The 21,329-nt window shown below is 43.7% G+C and overlaps 1 protein-coding gene across 1 annotated transcript; it reads right to left on the bottom strand.

Annotated features, from left to right (window-relative positions):
* Window positions 1–334: 334 nt before the first annotated feature.
* Window positions 335–20,878, bottom strand: CSRP3 (cysteine and glycine rich protein 3). The gene is made up of 6 exons (XM_025358021.1): window positions 20,784–20,878; window positions 10,570–10,709; window positions 6,406–6,574; window positions 4,186–4,318; window positions 2,921–3,014; window positions 335–683 (listed from the first exon to the last, which is right to left on the bottom strand). Exons 2-6 carry the CDS (start codon window positions 10,679–10,681, stop codon window positions 607–609), a joined length of 585 nt encoding a protein of 194 aa, XP_025213806.1. The 5' UTR covers window positions 10,682–10,709; window positions 20,784–20,878; the 3' UTR covers window positions 335–606.
* Window positions 20,879–21,329: the final 451 nt, after the last annotated feature.

Here is a 21,329-nt window from a genome sequence, read left to right as displayed (position 1 = left end):
TCAGAGTTTTCACAAGATGTGTAACATTACAAAGCCCATGATAGGACAAAAGGATCAACTCTTCAGCAATTTTATTAGTTTTGATTTTCCTTTTAGATTTTGCTATCATGTTCTCTATTTTCTCCCAGACCCCCTGTTTTCTTCTCCATTAGCAGTAACTAGAAAGACACTTGGCTGACAGATTCTGAAAGACTGCTTTCCTTTGCCCATTGTTTCTTCCTTCTCACTCCTTTCTCAGTTGACATTCAAATTTATTACATTCTCTGCAGCTCGTTTTTTGAACTAGCTTTATGTTTTTTGAAAACTTCTATCTCAAATAAAATATCCAAAGCCATACAAGATAGCACTAAAACATTTATTTATTGCCTCTCCCATTCCAAGCATTATAAATAATAAAGCATTTGTTATAGATTAAACTTCACATAATTTTCTTCCAAAGTCCTCTTCTAACATTCAGTAAAGGCCATGATCACTTCTGAGGAGAAACAAATAATGTACAACTAATAATGTACAAGGAGAGGCTATTTGGGGAAAGGTATCCATCTGTGCAGGATTACTTGGCAAGTGTTTTAGGCTCGCAAAAAATCTGAGAAATGTCGCACCTCTTCATTCTTTCTTTTCCACTTGGTGTGTAAGGCCTCCAAACCCAATACCCGTGGGGCCAAAATTTTTGGCATAGCAAACTGTGAATGAGAAGAGGATAAAGGGAGAGACAATGCATTGGTTAGTGCCATTTTTTTCAGGGTCTTCTGTCTGGGCACAGTCCTCTAAGTATTAGAGGCATCCTTTTGATAGATTTATGCATAAGTTGGCTGGGCGTGGTGGCTCACACCTGTAATCTCAGCTTTTTGGGAGGCCGAGGCAGGCAGATCACCTGAGATCAGGAATTTGAGACCAGCCTGACCAACATACAGAAATCCTGTCTCTACTAAAAATACAGAAAATTAGCTGGGCATGGTGGCGTGTACTTGTGATCCCAGCTACTGGGGAGGCTGAGGCAGGAGAATCGCTTGAGCCCGGGAGGCTGAAGTTGCAGTGAGCCAAGATCTCACCACTGCACTCCAGCCTGGATGACAGAGCAAGACTCTGTCTCAAAAATAAAAAAAATAATAAAAAAAGATGTATGCATGAGTTAACTTTTTAAAATAAATGGAACAATACTTATCTTAGATCTGTTAATAAAAATTGTTTACACTTCTTGCCACTTTACTAAATGTGTTTGCAGATATTTTCTCATTTGAGTCAGCAACCTCTGGATTGCCTGCCCAGCCTCGTCCCCTGTTGCCTCCCACCTCTGCCTCCCTTCCTATATTCCAGGCACGCAGAACCACTTGCAGTTCCTGAATGAACCATGATGTCCCAGCTTAAGTGTCTTTGTAATCAATGATCCCTCTTCCTGGAATGCCCCCTCCCAAACCCACATTCACCCATCAAGCCTCAGAGGAAGAGGAAGCAAGTCTTGTGAGAAGCTTTCTCCATTACCCCAAGCTGGTTCCTTTCCTCTTTTTAGGTGACTGCATTGTGAATGTTTCTCTACTATAGCTTTTTTTTTTTTTCACTTTGAAATGCAATTATTCATTTACATGTTAATTTCACTACTGACTTCAGCAATATTTTAGGGTATTATGAGCAATGAAGGCTGAGGACCCCCTATGTCTTCTACTGCCAGGAGACGGCAACCATCTGTCAGATAGTGGGCTAGTTCCCATCCTGTGTCATCACAGGAAAAGCTTTGGCAGCTGATATGGTTTGGCTGTGTCCCCACCCAAATCTTATGTTGAATTGTAGCTCCCATAATCTCCACATGTTGTGGGAGGGACCCAGTGGGAGATAATTGAATCATGGGGGCGTGTTGTTCTTGTGATAGTAAGTCTCAAGAGATCTGATGGTTTTATAAAGGGCAGTTCTCCTGCACTTACTCTCTTGCCTGCCACTGTATAAGATGTGACTTTGCTCCTCCTTTGACTTCTGCCATGATTGTGAGGCCTCCCCAGCCATGTGGAACTGTGAGTCCATTAAACCTCTTTTTCTTTATAAATTGCCCAGTCTTGAGTATGTCTTTATTAGCAGCATGAGAACAGACTAATACAGCAATCTACAGTTTTGACTTATAAAGTCTTCCCTCTTAACTCCCTTTCCACTGCTCCTCTCACTTCATTCCAACATACTCCTTTGGAGATTCTGGAGACACCATCATTAAGTGATGAAACTCCACTGAGCAACAGAATAGGCCTAGGCTCAGGGGTGGAGGACACCTTGCCTTGGCCCTAGTGCATCCCTTCTTTTGATAGTATCAAGAAGGAGCTAAGCCTCTCCTGTTTCTCCACAACACCAACAGATTATGGAGGCAGCGAGAGGCAGAGCCGCAAGGACCAGGAGGAAAACCAGATCTGTCCCTATGATCACTAATTAATGTGCAACATCAACAACAGAACTGTTAGTGGGGTTAGGCAGGAGGGAGATAGATATGTCGTGATAAACTCCAGGGAGGCCAAACTGAGTTCACCCTCCTTCAGTCACCCCCTCTGCCACTCAGGTGAACAGAAAGATGGTGTTCCAATTTTTGGAAGGGGGTGTGGTGTTAGTTGTCCTGGCCTGAGGCCTCTTCCAAGACCAGAAGCAGGGCACTGTTTCCTCCTCTTCCTCACTCCCCCAGGTGCCTAACTTCGCCAACCACTGAGCGTCTGAAAGCATCTGGTCTCTGCCAGGTTCTCCAATGGAGAGGACCAGAGCTGGGTCCGGTGGGAGATTCCCTCCCCTTAGATGGTTTTGCTCCCCATTCTGAGAACCCAACGCTGCCCAGGCTGAGCAGCCATACCTTCTGAAAGACACAGGAAGACCTCCAGGCGTGAAATAATTTCCCCTCCCAAAGGCCCTTTTAGGGAAAACATATTTCAAGAAAGTCTCCAGAATCACTCACCTTTGCAATAAAGTTCCCCATCTTTGTCAGTGACATTTGTGGACTCCAGACTCTTCCCACAGATGGCACAGCGGAAACAGGTCTTATGCCAAGGCTGAGGGGCACAGAAAAGTTGCATATTTAGTGAGGTAGGCAACACATTCTGTTTCCATTTCAAGTCCCTGACTAGCAGCATCCAGAGGAGTGACACATCTTAACCATTTGCTTACCTAATGGGCCCCCATAATTTCTCCAGGGGTTTGGAGAAAATGAGATGCTGTGGCCTTAGCCAGCACTTCTCAGAAGCCTGTAAATGGATTTGTCATGGTGATTTGCATATGTTTTCCTTCAGAATAGACTAAACAGAAAAGGGCTTCCTCAGGCCAAAAAGATCCAAGGAACGGAACTGGTCAGAGAAGGACTTGGGCGGGGGCACTCGGTGATGTTTATGTTGGATATAAAGTTAAAGAAGGAAAAAAATAAATCAGGCAATTGTCCAGGGAATTCAACCTTGTTTTAACCCTCTGGTTTAATTCCTCTGTGTAATTCTGATGGCAGAGTTGCATAATTTAGATGTTCTAGATCTCCATCCTCCTGCACATCTGCATGTCTACCAGGTACAGCCCAGGGCTTCTCCTATGTCTTCAAATGGCCAGTCTTAGGGTGGAGCCTCCCCTTGTGTTTGAAGTTAGATGCTCTCCACGGCCCTTCCTCCCACCATGTGGTATAAACAGAATTTTTCTCTTTCCTTGGGTCTGACTCCTTTGGTGAGTACCCAGGCTTTGGGCCTGAAACTGGAACTTGCAGAGCACGTATGCATGAGTGTCTCAGACATCTGATGACTTTCCTGAGAGCCAGGAGGTTTGTAAGTGAGGATGCTTCTCACTGCTGTGAGGTGTCTGCTATATCCATTGGTTGTGATGGCAGCAACAGGTTGAGTTAGGCAGTGGTGGGTGGGTCTGGGGATGACATCTTTTGCGGGGATTATTGACACTGGAGGGTAGGGGGGCTTTTGCTTTGTATCCCAGAACTTTCAGTTGGGTGCCTTCCATCTAGTAGAATAATGCTTGCTACATGAAACTGTACCAGTTCCAGCTTTCAAGGGGCAATGCTAGATGACAGATAGCCCCAGCCAGGGAAAGTGGCTGAGGATGAGTGGTTTGTAAAGTGGTTATGGGAGCTAGAGAGAATGACAGCTGCTTGCAGTTCCCAAGTTTTCTCTCATTCCTCCTGAATGGCCTGGTGGAGATAAGCAAATTCTGTCTGGCTCGTACAGAAGCTCTTACCTTGCCACCTCCCATAACCTTCTCAGCAGCATAGACTGACTTGCCACATCGAGGGCACTTCTCGGATTCTCCAAACTTCGCAGTGAACTTGGAAGGGTTGCTGGTGGTAGCTGAGCGTGCCGGCTTTGGGGACCTGTTGGAAATAGACAAATGTAATGTAGATTTCCCTTGGCAAACAGTACAAGAGCTGTGTGGCCTGGAGTAAGTGACCTCACTTCTCTGTGCCTTGGATTCCTCATCTGGAAAATGGGGATAATTGTGGTGTCTTCCTCACAGCGTTGTTGAGACGGTTAAATGAGGTGACATGCGTAAAGCACTTTGAACAGTGCTGACCTGGCATGCAGTAAGGGCTAATAAATGTTAGCTAAGGCCGGGCACGGTGGCTCACACCTGTAATCCCAGCACTTTGGGAGGCCGAGGGGGACAGATCACGAGGTCAGGAGATTGAGACCATCCTGGCTAACATGTTGAAACCCCATCTCTACTAAAAACATGAAAAGTTAGTCGGGCGTGGTGGTGGGCACCTGTAGTCCCAGCTACTCAGGAGGCTGGGGCAGGAGAATGGCGTGAACCCGGGAGGTGGAGCTTGCAGTGAGCCAAGATCACGCCACTGCACTGCAGCCTCGGTGACAGAGCGAGACTCCGTCTCAAAAAAAAAAAAAAAAGTTAGCTAAAATGGGTTTAGAGCTTAGAGCTTTCCTTTTTGTTGTAAAGCACTTGGCAAATGTCCTAGTTATGTTAGCTTGTGTTATTGTTGTTGTTGTGTTGTTATTACTACTATGCTTATGTTTTTCTGGACCATTTGCAAGGCCACTTGCTTCCTTTCTAAAGAGAGTTGTGAAAATTACAGAGCAAGACAGGATCTTGACAGTGGGTGCTAATCAGTTCCTGATGAACCACAGTCCATGAGCTGATGCACTCCTTATCATAAACGAGGCTGTCGTCCTGCCTCCAAGGGTCACCTGTCCCAGGAGAACAATGTCCAAAATAGAGGCCTAATAATAGCCTCTCATGTGTTCGTATCTTTTGGTGTTTGCTTATATATTATATCAATTGAGCTGTACCACAACCCTATAAAGTAGGCAGGGTTGGTTGGAGGAGATTGAGGATCAGAGGGTGACTGCCCAAGGCCAGGCAGCTCATGACTGATGGAACTAGCAGGAAATCCTAGGTCTTCAGACCTTGTTACTCTTTGCGCAGCATCACTAGGAAGCCCTAATATTGAAAAGTGAACTTCAGTTAAGGCGAGGCAGAGAATGCAGTTGGTATCATATTTTCTTCCTTAACAAGAGTCTCCATTTGAGATTGAGTAATAAGAAAAATTAACAAAAGAAGCCTTCTCTCTAAGATGACTAATCACACATCTCTCCACTTTTCCAGGCCCTCCTGTGGCTTCCTGTCTTTTGAAGGGATCAGCTGATTCCTCAGACGGCCTAAGTGCTCTCTGGGGGAGGCCCTCCATGGGACACTTCCTTGGTTGGGCTGGGCCTTTCTGGTCAATCCCAGTGCAGAGCAGAGCCTGGAGGTCAGCTGGCCAGACGGTATTGTCAGGCCAGTGGCCATCAAAATTTCCTCAATTCTGGGCTGGAGGTCAGTGTGATTATCAAGAAAGTGGACCCAGGGGACCAGACTGGTGGATGGAAGTGATCAGAGTGATGCCCCAGCTTCCCTAGGATAATGTGGTGGGAACTCTAGCACTGTACTGGCAACAGGCAGCCAGGGAACCAATCATGATTGATTGTTTACTCTGAGGCACAGCCCATCCCTGCAGACACACTCCTCCTGCCATGTGGGCATTTGTCATCTTACAATCCAAGGGAAGAAATCTTTTCGTGACAGGCACACAAAGAATGGCCATTGCTTCCCTGCCATATTTATATGATTTACACAGAAACTCTCAAAGGGGAAGAAAGGAGACTCCATGCAGTTTTGCAAAGGTCAAACAATGGAACATCTGTACATCCTGGGTTTTCTCTTGACATGCAAACCAAGAGCCATGGTGTAAAAGTAATTGCCCTTTAGAAAGGCAGATAATTTAAAGAGAATCTTTGGAGAGATGACACATTATTCGAACTTGGTCAGACTGAGTATTCCTATTGTTGGCAAGTCAACAATAGAGTCCATTCTCCCACTTCCAGAAAACGTTGCTATGGGAACGAAATGAACTGTCCTGATAATTGGAGACTTTAACAGGCAAGGGGGAGCAGGGCAGTAACTCACTGTTGGAACTGCAGGCCGAGATGCTCGCCCGTGTCCGTGCTGAGACAGCCAGCGCCTTGTCCATACCCGATCCCTTTGGGGCCATATCTGCGCCCATAGCACACTTTACAGTAGATCTCCGACTCATGAGCCGCGACTGTCGTGCTGTCAAGAGCCTTCCTGCAGGCCACTGCCAGGAAAAGGAAGGGTCATGGGATTGGAGTTGAAATCCTTCTCCCCTTCCTTGCACTCCCAATGCCATGCTCGGGGCCACAGACCCAGCACGAGGGGCCTCTGAGCCAAGAATACAATGTTGATTCCGACTGGAGCATCTGTCCTGAGTTGTACACTCCAAGACAGTCCCAATCTCACAGATGACGAAATTGGGTTCAATGGTTCCCAGCTGGAAAAGGGTGGAAGCTAGCATTAGAACGAGATATATAGTCTCAGACCTGCTAAGAACTGCATCCCTGAACCTTCCTAAATGACATCAGGGAAGTGTGTGTGTGTGTGTGTGTGTGTGCGCGCGCGCGCGCGCGTGCGCACGTGTGTTGGCAGTGGGTGGGTTAAGGTAGGAGAGAAACTTATTTTTTTCTTAATCATAAAAGAATCGGGATTGAGCATTTTCTATACTTACCATGGCCTTTGAAGGACACTGTGATATTCAAGCAGACAATTGCCATTGAGGCTAATTTTGGTCAAATTCTGGAAGCAGAGGAGGTGGGGAAGGGGATAGACTTGCCTTGTTAACTCCTTAGGCTTCCATTGGCTCAAGCTCCTGGTTACTGTATGTTACCTAATGTAAAGTATCCTCAAATATAAGGCAATCATGCCCTCATTTTTCCAAAGAGAGGATTTATAGAAAGATTTATTTTGCAAATTTAAAAAGAAACTTTTAAAAATATAAATAAAAATATCAAATATCTACTTATAATTTTAATTTAGTAATATAAATCAACAATATATTGATTTGGAAAGGTTACTTTTTTCTAATCTCACATAAATTTGGGGAATAATTGTCTTCAGTTCTGTCTTTGCATTTTCAACATCAGCATCTCCCTCACCACCAGAATCATTTCTGGGGGCAGCTGGCCCAGCTTTTCTGAGCAGCTCACCTTCACTTCTGTCCGTACATTTTAAGAGGCAGCCCTGTTTTATACCTGAGTAGAAGGTTGTCACCTAGAAATTGCATCTCAACAAGAAGGACCTATTAGCATAGCATTAGGGCAGATTTTTAAAAAGATATAGGATTTCCACCATGTAATGACTTGCTGTATTGCTTTGCAACAAATGATTCTTAAAGGTTGTTTATAGTGATGTTCAGTGCTTATAATAGTGAGATAATATCCCAGGAATAATAATATGCAGCATTAAATGTATTTGCCTTTAAAAAAAAAAACCAGTTCCATCAAATGATCCCTATAAGCAATCCAGCATTGAATGAGGTTATTTCAGGCTAATATCCCTTCTTCAAATGATATTTTCTTTAAAAAAAAATAAAGTAATTGAATATGGGAGTGGAGGAAGAAGATAAGGTTGTAGATGAGGTAGGATTAGCCAGGGGCTGATGAGTGTGGGGCAAGGGAGTTTATTCTGGTACTTTATTAGACTATTCTGTCAACATTGTAAGTGTTAAAAAATCTGTACCAAAAAAAGTTTAAATCAGCAAATAAAATAATTGGAAGAATGTCTTACAGCAGGAGAGACTTTATAAGGCTTTAAACACAAGGCATATCTTTTTTATGAAGATGAATTTGCGGGAGAATGTCTTATATTGAGACATAGAAGGCATATACTTGTCTCTACCCTTCTTGTTACTGTCAGTTACCATCCTCCACAATAACTGCTTACATATTTGCTGATGGTCTAGACTCTGAGTTCCTTGAGGGCAAGCCTGTTTTGTCTTAATATTCCCAGAATTTAGCACAAGGTCTGGGCCAGAGTTAGTCCTCTGTAAACATTTATTGAGTACATGAATGAATGAATGAATGAATGCATGTGTCAGTGTAAATCAGTGAGTTGTTCACAATTATACAATAGTAAGTTACAGAGCCACAGCTTACCTCAGCTCTTTTGACTCCTAGTCCAGTGCTCATTCCCATCACTCCAAGACTGCCTATACCCTACCGTGCCCTGGCCAATTCTGTAGCCACTCCCTGGCTTCTGATGAGCTTTTGTGAAGAGACAAAGGAGAACCGTGCTGTCCAATGCTGTGGCCACAGCCACATGCTGTGCTATAAGCACAAAATGCACATCAGATTTCGAACACTTAGTACAAATGCAAAAATCATGTAAAATATCCCACTGATCATTTGTATATTGAAGTATACATTGAAAGTGCAATGTTTTGGATATATTGAGTTAAATAAAATGTTTTAAGCTTAATTTCGTCTGTTTATTTGTACTATTTTTAAACTATGGTTACTAGAACATTGAAATTTACATATGTTGCTTGCACTATATTTATTTCTTTTGGACAGCAAACTCACTTTCTAGATTTCATAATTAGTCTAGAGATTTAATTGTGAAGATTTATCTAGAAGTCAGGGGAACACTGGCCTGGGCACAATGTAAGGTAGACCCTGCGTCTCTGAACACCATTTCCAGCAGCTGCAGAGTTGCCTGCAGACAGGCGATTATCTTGTGGTAATAAAATAGAAAAGTGTGCTCCTCTCTGGGGCTCTTCTATCCATCATTCCTGAACTGTATGCTGCTCCAATCCTCATCCCATCAACGAGTTCTCAGGAAATATGAAAGGGTTAAAAGGGATGTACCAAAAAAATGCTCAAATCTCTTCTATTATGACTCCTTTGAATAAAGCATCTTCCTGCTACCTGGGAAAGACAAGACACCCCCTACTATGGAAAGCTTCCCTACAATTTCCTGTTCCCACTCAGTTGCCAAAGTTGATCAAAGGAGAATACAGGCCTAGAAGGCTGGATTTCCAGATCAAGACCCCCCAGTTTTCTCCTTGTAACAACCTGTGCAGTAGGTATAATCATCTTTGCTTTACAAATGGAGAAATTGAGGCTCACCATGGTGAAATGACCTGCCCAAAATCTCAGTGAGTACGTGGCAGAGTCCAGACTCAAACCTGAGTCCCTTTTACTCTAATTCTAGAATTCTTTCTAATATTCCTAATCCTATTTTTTAAAGAATGCTAGCTCTCTTCGGACAAAAGCTCCAACAGATGGAGTCCAGCCCTTGGAGTTCTTTTCAATTGCATGGATGCCTTGCAGCTACCGGGCTGAAGCTTGGGGGTGCTGGTGTGGCAGTGGGGACTATTTGGGGAGGGGGCTTGGCAAATATCCAGCAGAGCTAGCCCTTAAGCCAGACCTCCTGGAGGGAAGCAGAGAAGGTAAGTGGCCATTTCAAAACCAAGGCCAATTTTGTCCCAAACAGGACTAGGTGCCAGGAAACAGTGTAGAATGCAGTCACGTCAAAGAGCACTGGACGTGGAGTCTAAAGGCAGAGGTGCATGTATAAGGCTCTACCGCAGATGCATATGACCTGGGCTTAGATGTGAGAAATGACTTGTGCAAAGTCACATGAGTCAGGCCAGACTCCCAGAGGACCACAAGGTCTCAAGGTTCTCCCCATTTTTGACATTTGTGAGTCAGTTGTCTAGCGGGTAATGGTCAGGATTCTTTTCATGTAGTTACTGGTGCCCAGGCCCTGAAATGCTTCCCTCTCTGACTCTTACATACAGAGTTGGCATGTGTTGCCCCCCTGCCTGACATAGGTTCTCTCTCAGGCAAGACCAGTCACAGCCGGCTTCAGTCACAGCTGACCAGAAGGGGCAACATAGACAGCCAAATCCATCCTGGCTCTAGATAAGTGCTGACTTCCTTTCTCTGCCAAGTCACATGTTGTCAATGTCGCCATGGGGTCAAAGTTTTCCCTACAGAGAGCAGTGACAGGCTAGTTTGTTCTGACTTTGGGCTACGGGAAAATGAATGGCCTCTGAGCTGGGCAAGTAGTCGAAGCAAGGGTGTTCAGGAGAGCACCATCTTTTCTTGGTGGGGCCCAAGAGTTAAATTTCTAACCAGTTCCAAGGTGATGCTGATGCTGCTGGTCCCGGGACCACACTGTGAGAACTACTGACATACAGTGTTTGTGATTCAATGTGAACTTTGTGATGCTGTCCGGATGCTGAGGGGCCCCCAGGGTGTCCACCCAACTCACTGCAGTGGAAACACGTCTTGTGGAAACTCCTTCCATTGCACTGGATTTCTTCTGCATGGTAGACAGTCTTTTCACAGGCTCCACATTTTGCGCCTCCGCCCCAGTTTGGCATCTTGAAGACTATCTGGTCAAGGTCAAGTCTAAGGGGACATAAAGCAAATACCCTACATTGAAGTGGCCCCAGGAGTGAACCAATCTCTAATAGTGCAGTGGTCTGAAGACCAGGATCCAGCCCAATTTTTTTTTAGTGTTTCATTTATTCATTCATTTAGCAAACAGCTACTGTGTACTAGTCATTCAATAAGCTCAGACACTTAAATGGCTTTGTGTAATCACTTTACTACTTGGGAACTCAGTTTCTTCTCCTGTTAAATTTCAATAACATCTATTCCTATGTATTTCACAGGGCTCTTGGAAGGAATGAATAGGCTGATTTCATGCACATAAAAGTATGTACAAATACTGTTTTTTTTTTTTTTTTCCATCTCAAGTTTAAAAAATTATCCCATCAGAACTGGGAATTATCTATGAAGATGGTATTTTCTTGTCTAGCTAAGAGCTTTTCAAATCACCTTAGACCTTGCTAAATACAGATTCTGGTTTGGTAGATCTGGGGAGAGGCAGGAAATTCTGCATTTCTAACAGACTCCAGGCAATATTCATGCTGCTGGCAGTGGACTACATTTTGGGTGTCAAATTCTTAGCCTATCTTGCTGAGAGAAAGGTATATTAATAATATATAAAACCTCCTATTCAGAGTTATTCCTCATATCCATACATTCCTTTTTAAGAATATAATCACCTAGGCTCGCAGTGCCTCACGCCTATAATCCCAGCACTTTGGGAGACCAAGGCAGGCGGATCACCTAAGGTCAGGAGTTCCAGACCAGCCTCAACATGCAGAAACCCTGTCTCTACTAAAAATACAAAATTAGCCGGGCGTGGTGGTACATGCCTGTAATCCCAGCTACTCGGGAGGCTAAGACAGGAGAATTGCTTGATCCTGGGAGGCGGAGGTTGCAGTCAGCCAAGATGGCACATTGCACTCCAGCCTGGGCAACAAGAGTGAAACTGTCTCAAAAAAAAAAAAAAAAAAAAAAAAAAAAAAAAAAAAAAAAAAAAAAAAGAATATAATTGCCCAGGCTATAAGATACATTGGCACTACACTAGGTCAGTAGTTGGAAACCTGCTTTCTGCTTTCAGGGGTACCCTCCACCTGCTGAGCATATCAGGATGAACTATATAGCTTAACTTTATACCTGTTTTCTCACCTATACAGTTATTCATTTCCTTGCTGCTTCAGTGTCCTTTAGAAAATCAAATGACATGATGTGCAGGAAGGTCCCACAGAGTTCACAGTGCTCAACAGGAGCAAGACCATGGTGCTGACCTGTCCTCTTGCATTCTTGGAGACATTCAGCTATAAGGAGCTGCTGATAGCCACAGCCGCAGGACTGTCACTGTCTCCTCACCGCAGAATTACATTGAAGAGATATTAACCAAAGAAAACTATTTAAAAAAATAATTGTCCTCTGTATTTTTAGTAGAGATGGGGTTTCGCCATGTTGGCCAGGCTGGTCTCAAACTCGTGACCTCAAGTAATCCACCCGCCTCGGCCTTCCAAAGGGCTGGAATTATAGGCGTGAGCCACCATGCCCAGCCTAAACAAAAATTTTTAGCCAGGTGTGCTGGTGTGCACCTGTAATCCCAGCTGCTCGAGAGGCTGAGGCAAGAGAATCGCTTGAACCCAGGAGGTGGAGGTTGCAGGGAGCCGAGATTGTGCCACTGCACTCCAGCCTGGGCAACAGAGCGAGACTCCATCTCAAAAAATAAATAAATAAAATAGTAATAATAATTGTCCTCATCTGCATATGTTTTTAGTATGAATCCAAGTTTTCAGTTTCCTCAAAGCAGAACTAAAATAAGTCACTGATGTTAAATGAAATTTCTGAAATTCAGCTGCCCAGGGGAGCTGAATTTTCACTGGAATCCTCTGGTTTCTAAGAAGCCTGGTGTGTCAAGTCACGGAGCACTATCTAGCCATTCTGAGTGGCTGCTTCTGACCTTCACTTTCCCTTCTGGGAAGCCAGTCACCTTCTTATAATAGTTGGCGATTAACACTAAGCCCTCCTGGGTCAACTGGTCCGGATTGTATCTCACAGTCTCATAACAAAGGCAGTTTTTTGCTAAGAAACAGAAAGTAAATAGCAAACAGATCGCTGAACCTGATACTAGGTCTAGAAGGAATGCTTCTGTCTAAATATTCCCCCAAAGAGCTTTTCCTGCTTAGAAAAACTGTGAGGTTAGCCAGGAACATCCTATCCTTCCTCTCACAGAAGTAGGATCTTCTGCTAATTCAGTAAAATTTTAGAAAAGAACTTTAAAAAAGGAAACATTGTGCTGGGCATGGTGGCTCACGCTTATAATCCCAGGACTTTGGGAGGCCAAGGCAGGAGGATCACTAGCCCAGGAGTTTGAGACCAACCTGGGCAACATAGTGAGGCCCCTGTCTCTACTCCCCCCAAAAATTACCCTGGTGTGGTGGCATGGTCCTATAATCAATCCTAGCTACTCAGGAGGTTGAGGCAGGAGAATTGCTTGAGCGCAGGAGTTCCAGGCTTCAGCGAGCTATGATCACACCACTCTACTTCAGCCTAAGTGACAGAGTGAGGCCCTGCCTCTAAAATAAATAAATAAGAATTTCCTTAAAAATGGAAGCATGTAGTTTTTCTGTTTCTATAGTTCAGGTTGTTTAGGAAACTAGAAAGAGTAATGGATTTTGAGTTGAAAGGTTTAGAATTAAAACTCACGTTCATTCGTTCATTCATTCATTCACCCTGCATTTACTACCTGCCTATCATGTGTCAAGCACTGCACTAGGTACTCAGTGACAAAAGGGGGAAAACTTATAAAAATGAGTAGTTTGTGACCCCTGGCATTAAGAAGCCCATGTTGTGTGTGAAAAATAGACAAGATTCAGAATGCTGTGTACCAGAGAAGAGTCTTGTAAGACATGCTACAGAAACTCAAATGAGGGAGTGGCTCCCCACATTTAGACTGGGGATGAAGGCAGTGAACTGTTGGAAGGTCACAGAAGAGATCACATTCAAATGGGGTTTTGAAGGGTGAATAGGAGTTCACCAGATACAGAAAAGTGGGAAGGAATAATGCTAATGAAATCATGCAGAAAAAAGAGCAAGCAGAAAAGCATAGAGGTCTAAATAGCCTCTAAAAGAGCCCAGATTTGTTTATTTCGGACTCCATTTAAACTATAGACTTTCAGGGCTGGAATAGATTTTTAAGATTGCCGGACCCTCTCATTTATAACCAAAGTGTATTTCAAAAGTAAGCATTTAGGGATATTTTTCTTAGCCAACTTCTTTTTATACAATCTATTCTTCTCTAATTAAAGGTGATACATTTTCTAGAAAAGAATAGACTCACATAATTTTGCTCATGTTCATTTTGATCCTGAGTTTCAGCGTGATATAAAATAGAGGAGAAATGTAATAAATTTCCTCCAGGAATATGGCAGTGACACTTGTAAAATTAATGATATAGAAATTTTCAATGAAAACAACCTTAGGTCAAATTTCTCATTTCAGATTTGCAGTGGAGATTTCATTGGCATGTCTTGCAAGTTAATAGGAGACAGAGATACCTCTTGGGGGATAAAAATACATATATAACTGGGCGCGCGTGCGTGTGTGTGTGTGTATTCATTGCCTTGGCATACTTTTCAAAATGAGAATAAGATTACAGATAATACATCCTTCACAAACTAATGTATCCTAGCACTGGTTGTGTTTAAGTGATCATAAATATCTGACATACATGTATCATCAGGACTTGAAATTTAAAATAGAAATCTGTAAGTATTCTATTAATGATGCTCAGTTCCATTTCTGAAGACGGGAATGTAACCATGGAGGCTAAACAGAAGATGTCTCACAGGTCAAAAAGCAGAGGATATTTTAAAGTATCCTGAATCCAGGCCAGGCGCGGTGGCTCGCGTCTATAATCCCAAGACTTTGGGAGGCTGAAGCGGGTGGATCATAAGGTCCAGAGATCTAGAACATCCTGGCCAACATGGTGAAACCCCATCTCTACTAAAAATACAAAAATCAGCTGGGCGTGGTGGCACGCACCTGTAGTCCCAGCTTCTCGGGAGGCTGACGCAGGAGAATCACTTGAACCCGGGAGGTGGAAGTTGCAGTGAGCTGAGATTGTGGCACTGCACTCCAGCCTGGTGACAGAGTGAGACTCCGTCTAAAAAAAAAAAAAAAAAAAAAAGGCATTCCAGAGACATGGATTCTAATCTCGACCTTGAACTCAGGTAAAAAATGTTGATAATAGTATCTCCTGGACAGGACCATTGTGAAGGTCATGGGCATATGATGGAATTTAAAGCAGTATTGAGAAGTTATTTTTGCCCACTTCGCTTTAGGTTACTCAAATGGCACCGATGTGCTAATTAAGGCGCTGCGATCTGAAATCCCAGTTAGGTCCTGGCTTATGAACATAACCTTTTCAGCTTCCCACATTGCTTTGGAATTCTTGTGTCCCAACACTGCCCTAGACAGTCCCAGAATGTGAGTTTACCCTGGCCGGGTACCAAGGGATGGGCCATTTGTTTACCAGCGTTGCCTGGTACTGGCAAGGGTCATTGAAGGTGGGATACCAATTATAGGCTTGCCCGTCACTCAGCCCTGTTTGTCACCTGGGTCACAATCTCCATCACACCACCTGGCACGACTCTCCGGGCCAGTCCCTGAGATGACTATGTTGTCACTGACAAATTGTGGGTCAAGATTGAAATGGGGGAGAGTCTGGAATTTGCAAGGATGAGAGAGAATGGACAGCCCTGTGACATCAACTTGGAAGAGGCTGGACTCCAGATTTGGATACTCAGATCCCAGTGAGAGATTACCTTGTGCCCACTTTTAAACTAAGGTTTAACCAATACCATACGAGAGATTTTACTAGGAATATGCTTCAGTGGGGCAGTGGGAGAAGCACTGGATCAGGTGCCAGAGGCTGGAGTTCTAGTTCCATTTTGCCTCTTCGAAGCTGTGTGATCTGGGAAAAACCATTCAATCTCTCTGAACTTCAGTGTCCTCACTAGAATGGGGACAATAGTCCTTTTTATTTCACTATTGCTGGGAGGACCATATTAGTTCAAGTACTGTCAAAACATTCTGTAAATTGTAGAGTAATATAAAATGTAAGAGTCAATTAGGTTCTGCCACAACCTTAAGTTGTCATTCATCAATCTGAAATTTCAAAAGAATAACTGAGCTGTGTATCTTGGGCACATTATTCCTAGTCCAACTATTTCTCCCTTCCTCCCCACCTTCTTCCCTCCCTCCGTCCCCCCCTCTCTTGTTTTCTTCCTTCCTTCCTTCCTTCCTTCCTTCCTTCCTTCCTTCCTTCCTTCCTTCCTTCCTTTTTCCTTTCCCTCCCTCCCTTCCTCTCTCCCTCTCTTTCTCTCCCTCTTTTCCTCTTTCTTTCTCCCTTCCTTCCTTCCTTCCTTTCTTTTCTTTCTTTCTTTCTTTCTTTCTTTCTTTCTTTCTTTCTTTCTTTCTTTCTTTCTTTCTTTCTTTCTCTTTCTTTCTTTCTTTTTTTCTCTTTCTTTCTTTCTTTCTTTCTTTCTTTCTTTCTTTCTTTCTTTCTTTCTTTCTTTCTTTCTTTCTTTCTTTCTTTCTTTTCTTCCTTCCTTCCTTCCTTCCTTCCTTCCTTCCTTCCTTCCTTCCTTCCTTCCTTCCTTCCTTCCTTCCTTCCTTTCTCTCTCTCTCTCTCTCTCTCTCTCTCTCTCTCTCTCTTTCTTCTTTCACTACCAATTGCAAAACTGAACAATGATGAGTTAGGGCAAAAGTGGTGGGTACATAAAATAAGCACCCAGGAGGGAACTTTAGGCCATGACTTTGGGCAGAGACCTCAAGCCACAGTGCCACAATGCCACCATTTTCAGCTCAGTGCTGGCTCAGTTGGTCATCCTACTAGATGCTTGATTTCATGCAGTGAGTTAAATTGTCTACACTTGCTGAAGCAAAGATTTTGGATCATAGGAACACATATATGGAATCTAAGTAATATTAATAGTCATTTCTAACTGTGTTATTGAATCTAACATGCCTGGAGCACTGCCCTTGGGTATCGTTTAATCTTCACAACAACCTTCAAGGTAGGTACTATTATAACATTTACTTTACAGATGAGGAAATGGAGGCTTTGGGAAATTACATTAGTTCAAGTTCTTGGGACTGATATGTGTCACATGAGTAGATTGGAACTTACGTTTCTCTGACTCCAAAACCGTGTTCTTACATTAATATTAGTTACCATTTATCATTTACTATTTGTCAGTTGCTTTACATATATTATATTTTAATACTTACAGCAGCTGCCCAGAGCAAATTTTATTTCCATTTTTGTGGATAAGAGAACTGAACAGAGAGCTTAAGTAGCTTTTCTAAGATCACACAGCTAGTAACTAGAAGAGCTGCCATTCAACTCCCAGTTAAGCTGGTTCTGTATCTCATGCTCCTGTTTATAACACTGGAGAGAGGACAAGGGTCAGCACTCCACCACCCAGACTTCCCAGCTGATGGGAATTGAGATGTGATGGATCCATTGTCTCTCCATGGGACACAGAGGATACTCAAGGGTGGGACTAACAGGGAAACTGAATTCATTCACTGGAATCAATGACTTTCTGAGTTACGGCTGTTCAACATGGAAAGGGCTTCCTTGGAACTGGAGAGTTCTCCCATGCTATCGATTTTCAGGGCAGGTGGGGACGGACATCCAAGTGGCTGCTATACAGTAAAGCCCCTTCAAGGGTCCTTCGAGCCCTGAGACAGATTTAAGGATCTGAAAAGTGACTGAAACCTCACCTTGCAGAAAAGCTGCCCAATGGGGTGCCCTCTCAAACCCTCTCCTTTATTCACTCTTAATTTGGGTAAGAAAGATGACATAGCCATAGTGAAATAGCATGGGCCTTGGAAGAACCAAGCTTAAATTCAGAAACACTAACTGTTGAACGTTGGGCAAGTTGGTCAAATTCTCTGACCCAGTGTCCTCAACGCATGTCCTCATGTAAAGACAATATGAGAAAGCTTGTCTGGGAAGGTTGTTTTCAGGTTAAAGAAGATAATAATGGCTGAGACACTATATAGAATTACTTAATACCTAGCAGGAATTGAATAATTGTAGTTACTTGCATCATGACTGTTATTGTTGTTATTACTCTATCTCCAGTTTTCAAGTCCGTTCTGTTAGAATAAACAACTCACTCCCTGCTTGTTCTCCATGGCTCTTCTGGTTCAGACTGTGAATCAGGTTTGTTTTTCAGCCTTCGGAGTGTGCCATGACCCGGGACAGGTGTGCCCAGGTCAGGGTGAGAGTCGGCCAGCCCCCTTGCATTGTTGGATTGGGTTGGAGGCAGCATGCCCAGCCAGGAGCCCTGTGGCCCAGGGAAGCTCATGCCCTTCAGTTCTCGGTGTAGGACATTCAAGGTCAGTGGCTGCTTCCTCCTGAGCTTCTGAACCCAGATATATGATGTCCTCCAGCCAGAGACCCTTTTACAGAGCCCAGGAAGCACAGGTTGCTCATTGCCAGCATGGAAATAAATCCAACTGTTGGCTCTCACCCCCTTTTAAACTCAGACATGGTAGACACACATTAAATGAAGGCTGTAGAACATGGGCATCTTACACCTTTTCTGAAATTACATCTGAAGTGTGGCCAACTTTTACTCCCCAAAACTCACTCTTTGTCCTATTTTGACCTCCACAATTTATTTTTAAAGATCACATCATATCCCAGTTTACCTCCTGGCTCTGCCGCTTTCTCAGCCACATGATGCTGGGCAATTCCTACACTTTCTTGAACTTGAGTTTCTTCCTCTGAAAAATGAGTTTTGCAGAACTTTTTGTGACCCCTAAGTAAGGCAGTACTTGTTCCACACCTGCCCAGGGCCAGAAACAACCATCAGCTCATGATCAACCCTTTCCCACCGTAAAGCTCAGAAAAGGCTCCATCCTCCATGCCCTTCAAGATCATTACTGTCTCCCTTCCTGCCATTCTTCAATGGGATGAATAACTGCAGTTTTTCACATTTGCAGGCATCATATTTCTCTTTGACCATGAAGCCCAACCCTCTATACAGTATTTATTCACAGATATCTGAACAGCACATTTGTAACTGGAAATCTGCCTGCCTCGGGACTTATATTTCCTGTGTATTATATTCCTAGCTCTGGGTCTTTCCTCTTGTAAAACAAATTAATTATCTTCTAAGTCCTGGTCAGCTTCTTACCCACTCTGACCTCTGGACTTTTATCAGCACACTTGTACTTAGCAGGAAACCCTCCCAAAACCCATTGGGTTTGGCTGTATGCCTTTTCTCAACGGCCTCACATAATTGTACGGTTATATTAAACTTCACAAAAGTACTTTCCTGTACTTTATCTCATTCAATTCTTACACATTCCTTTGATAGAGATAGCCTATCCTTAATTTTATTGTTCAGAAAATGGAAACTCAGAGAAGTTAAGTGATATTCAGAGCTATAATTTGAACTGGCTCTATAACCAATTATCTTTATTTTCTTCTTGAAGTTCCCAGGATTTCTGAGTTTGTATTCTATCAAGATTCTGTCTCCACTTCCTCCAAGGGGATTTTGGCTATTTGCTGGCTGAATGCTGCTGCGGCTCCCTCTTCCTTCCCTCCTCTCTTCCTCCCTTCTGCCCTCCCTCCTTCTCTCTTTCCTTCCCTCCTTCTCTCCTTCCCTCCCTCTCTTCCTTGCCCCCTGCCCTGTGTCTCTTCTCTCTGATGGATGACATATGTGTCTGGGCTGCAGAGCACCTGTCTGCCTGAACCCCAGGGACTCAGCTACCTCCTGCCCAATAGCCTGGGCTCATTGCCACCGACCACAAACGACTGAGTTGTTCAGAAAGGGACCAAAGCCAAGTTAGAAGACGCCCTCACATTTTCTGGGTTGTAAAGCAGTTCTACATGCATTGTAATGAATTGGATGTACCCAGCATTGAGATTCAATCCCAGATATAAACTGAGGACACAGGCCATCCCCAATTCCCCACTCTTCTTGCTGTTTATGTTCACCCTTCCCTGCATAGAGCTGCCTCTACCTCCCTCCAGCCCTGACATAGGAGATGATCCATACATGCTTATTAAATTACATTGAATTGTATAGCAGAGACAAGGTTCCTCAGACCAGTAACTCAAGTCCTCCTTCTTGGAGGAGTCACCACCTTGGTTAAGGAACAGGGCAGAAATTAGAGGCAGCAGCTTGGAGCTTTCAGCAGCATTTCCACTCAGACCATTGCTTAATACCACTTCTTATTCTCAGTCACACCTATGTCTGCCATTCACTGGGGTATTTTAAAAACTCCTTGACTAAAACCTAGAGGAAACAGTGGGAATCCTGACCACTGGCTGAACTATCCCTGCCATTTAATAGAGCTTTTAATATATTTCAACATAGCAATGTCTTTTTGGGGTCCAGTTTTGATTAATTTCAAATGATTAAAAGCAAATTTGTTGCTGAACATCTTTGGGATACAAAAATCGATTTAAAATCAACAAGCCCAAAATCTCAGTCATTCACCATGACCTTTTGAATAACACAATTCCAGCTAATTTGAGCATGGGAAAGCTGTCTGATGTATTGCATCTAGTAAAATCGCTTATCGCTTTGTATCTGTGCAGTACTTTACAGTTAGGAAAAACGTCGCCAATTTATATTGATCCTTGCAGAAGAGGAGACCAAGCCCCGGAGGGCAGGAACCTTCTCAAAGTCTGTCATCCATGAATTATGTGGTGGTTGTAGGACTAGAAGGTCAGCAGACTTTGCATTATTTCCTCCCGCTTTCCAGTTGTTTCAACAACGACGACAGGAAACGTAATTCCACCACATAAGTAATTTTATAATGAGAATAACCCCTTACTCATTTATCTGCCTGTGAGGTCCCTTAAGCCTCCCAAATATTAACCATCCTTGCAGGAATTTTTTACTACCTGCTAGGTCCACACCAGAGTCAAGCACAACTTGAATCTCCTTGCACAGAACCAGACAGGGTGCTGGCGCTTGAGGTGTGAGATGTGCCCTTACTCTATAGGACCCTTTGCAGTCCAAACCAGCCACAGAACCAACCCACCTCCAGCCCGAATGTCTATCTCGCTCCACTCACCTGCCTGTGTGGTTTCCGTTCAGCTCAACTGAGTCTGAGGGGCTCTTGTCCTCTTTAAATATATGAAGGCTGTCACCAGCCTTGGCCTGCTGGGGGAAGGGCAGGAGGGAGGCCGAGGGAGAGGGTGAATGAGACGTGAGTAACACAACTGCTATCAGAGGCTGAAAATAGCCTGTGACCAAAGCCCTGAGTTTTGTCTCCCCCAACCCCCCAGCCAGCTGTGAGCCTCTTGGAGAACCATATCACTTGGGTTCTATTTTCACTGCCAATTGCTTATGGCACCAAGGGATCAATTTATGAAGTGTGTCATTTCTGATCAAGTGGTTGGAACAGGAACAAGAGCTAGGGGTTTAAGACTGAAAATCATTTCTCCAGGCCCCCACCCCACTGACCTTCCTGGAAATCAATGCAAGGTACCTCCAAATGAGTCATGTGCCATATCTGGGAGCCTCTGGAACTCAGAGCCACAGGTCACCACACTCGTGAAGAGAACTCAGAGCTAAAAATAAGGGTGATGGGTGTCTGAAACGATACTTAGATAATCTC

The sequence above is a fragment of the Theropithecus gelada genome, chromosome 14, assembly GCF_003255815.1.
Source record: "Theropithecus gelada isolate Dixy chromosome 14, Tgel_1.0, whole genome shotgun sequence".
NCBI lineage: Eukaryota > Metazoa > Chordata > Mammalia > Primates > Cercopithecidae > Theropithecus > Theropithecus gelada.
The sequence above is the reverse complement of the archived record's forward strand: the minus strand, read 5'-3'. Positions and strand labels throughout refer to the sequence as shown.

What these genes read in the sequence shown, in the direction of transcription:
- CSRP3 (XM_025358021.1), bottom strand. Translation starts at nt 10,681, where the DNA reads ATGCCAAACTGGGGCGGAGGCGCAAAATGTGGAGCCTGTGAAAAGACT. An exon ending in CAAGACGTGTTTCCACTGCA is followed by an intron (nt 6,575 to 10,569) that starts GTGAGTTGGGTG and finishes TTTTCCTGGCAG; the next exon opens with TGGCCTGCAGGAAGGCTCTT. An exon ending in TGGGGAACTTTATTGCAAAG is followed by an intron (nt 684 to 2,920) that starts GTGAGTGATTCT and finishes TCTCATTCACAG; the next exon opens with TTTGCTATGCCAAAAATTTT.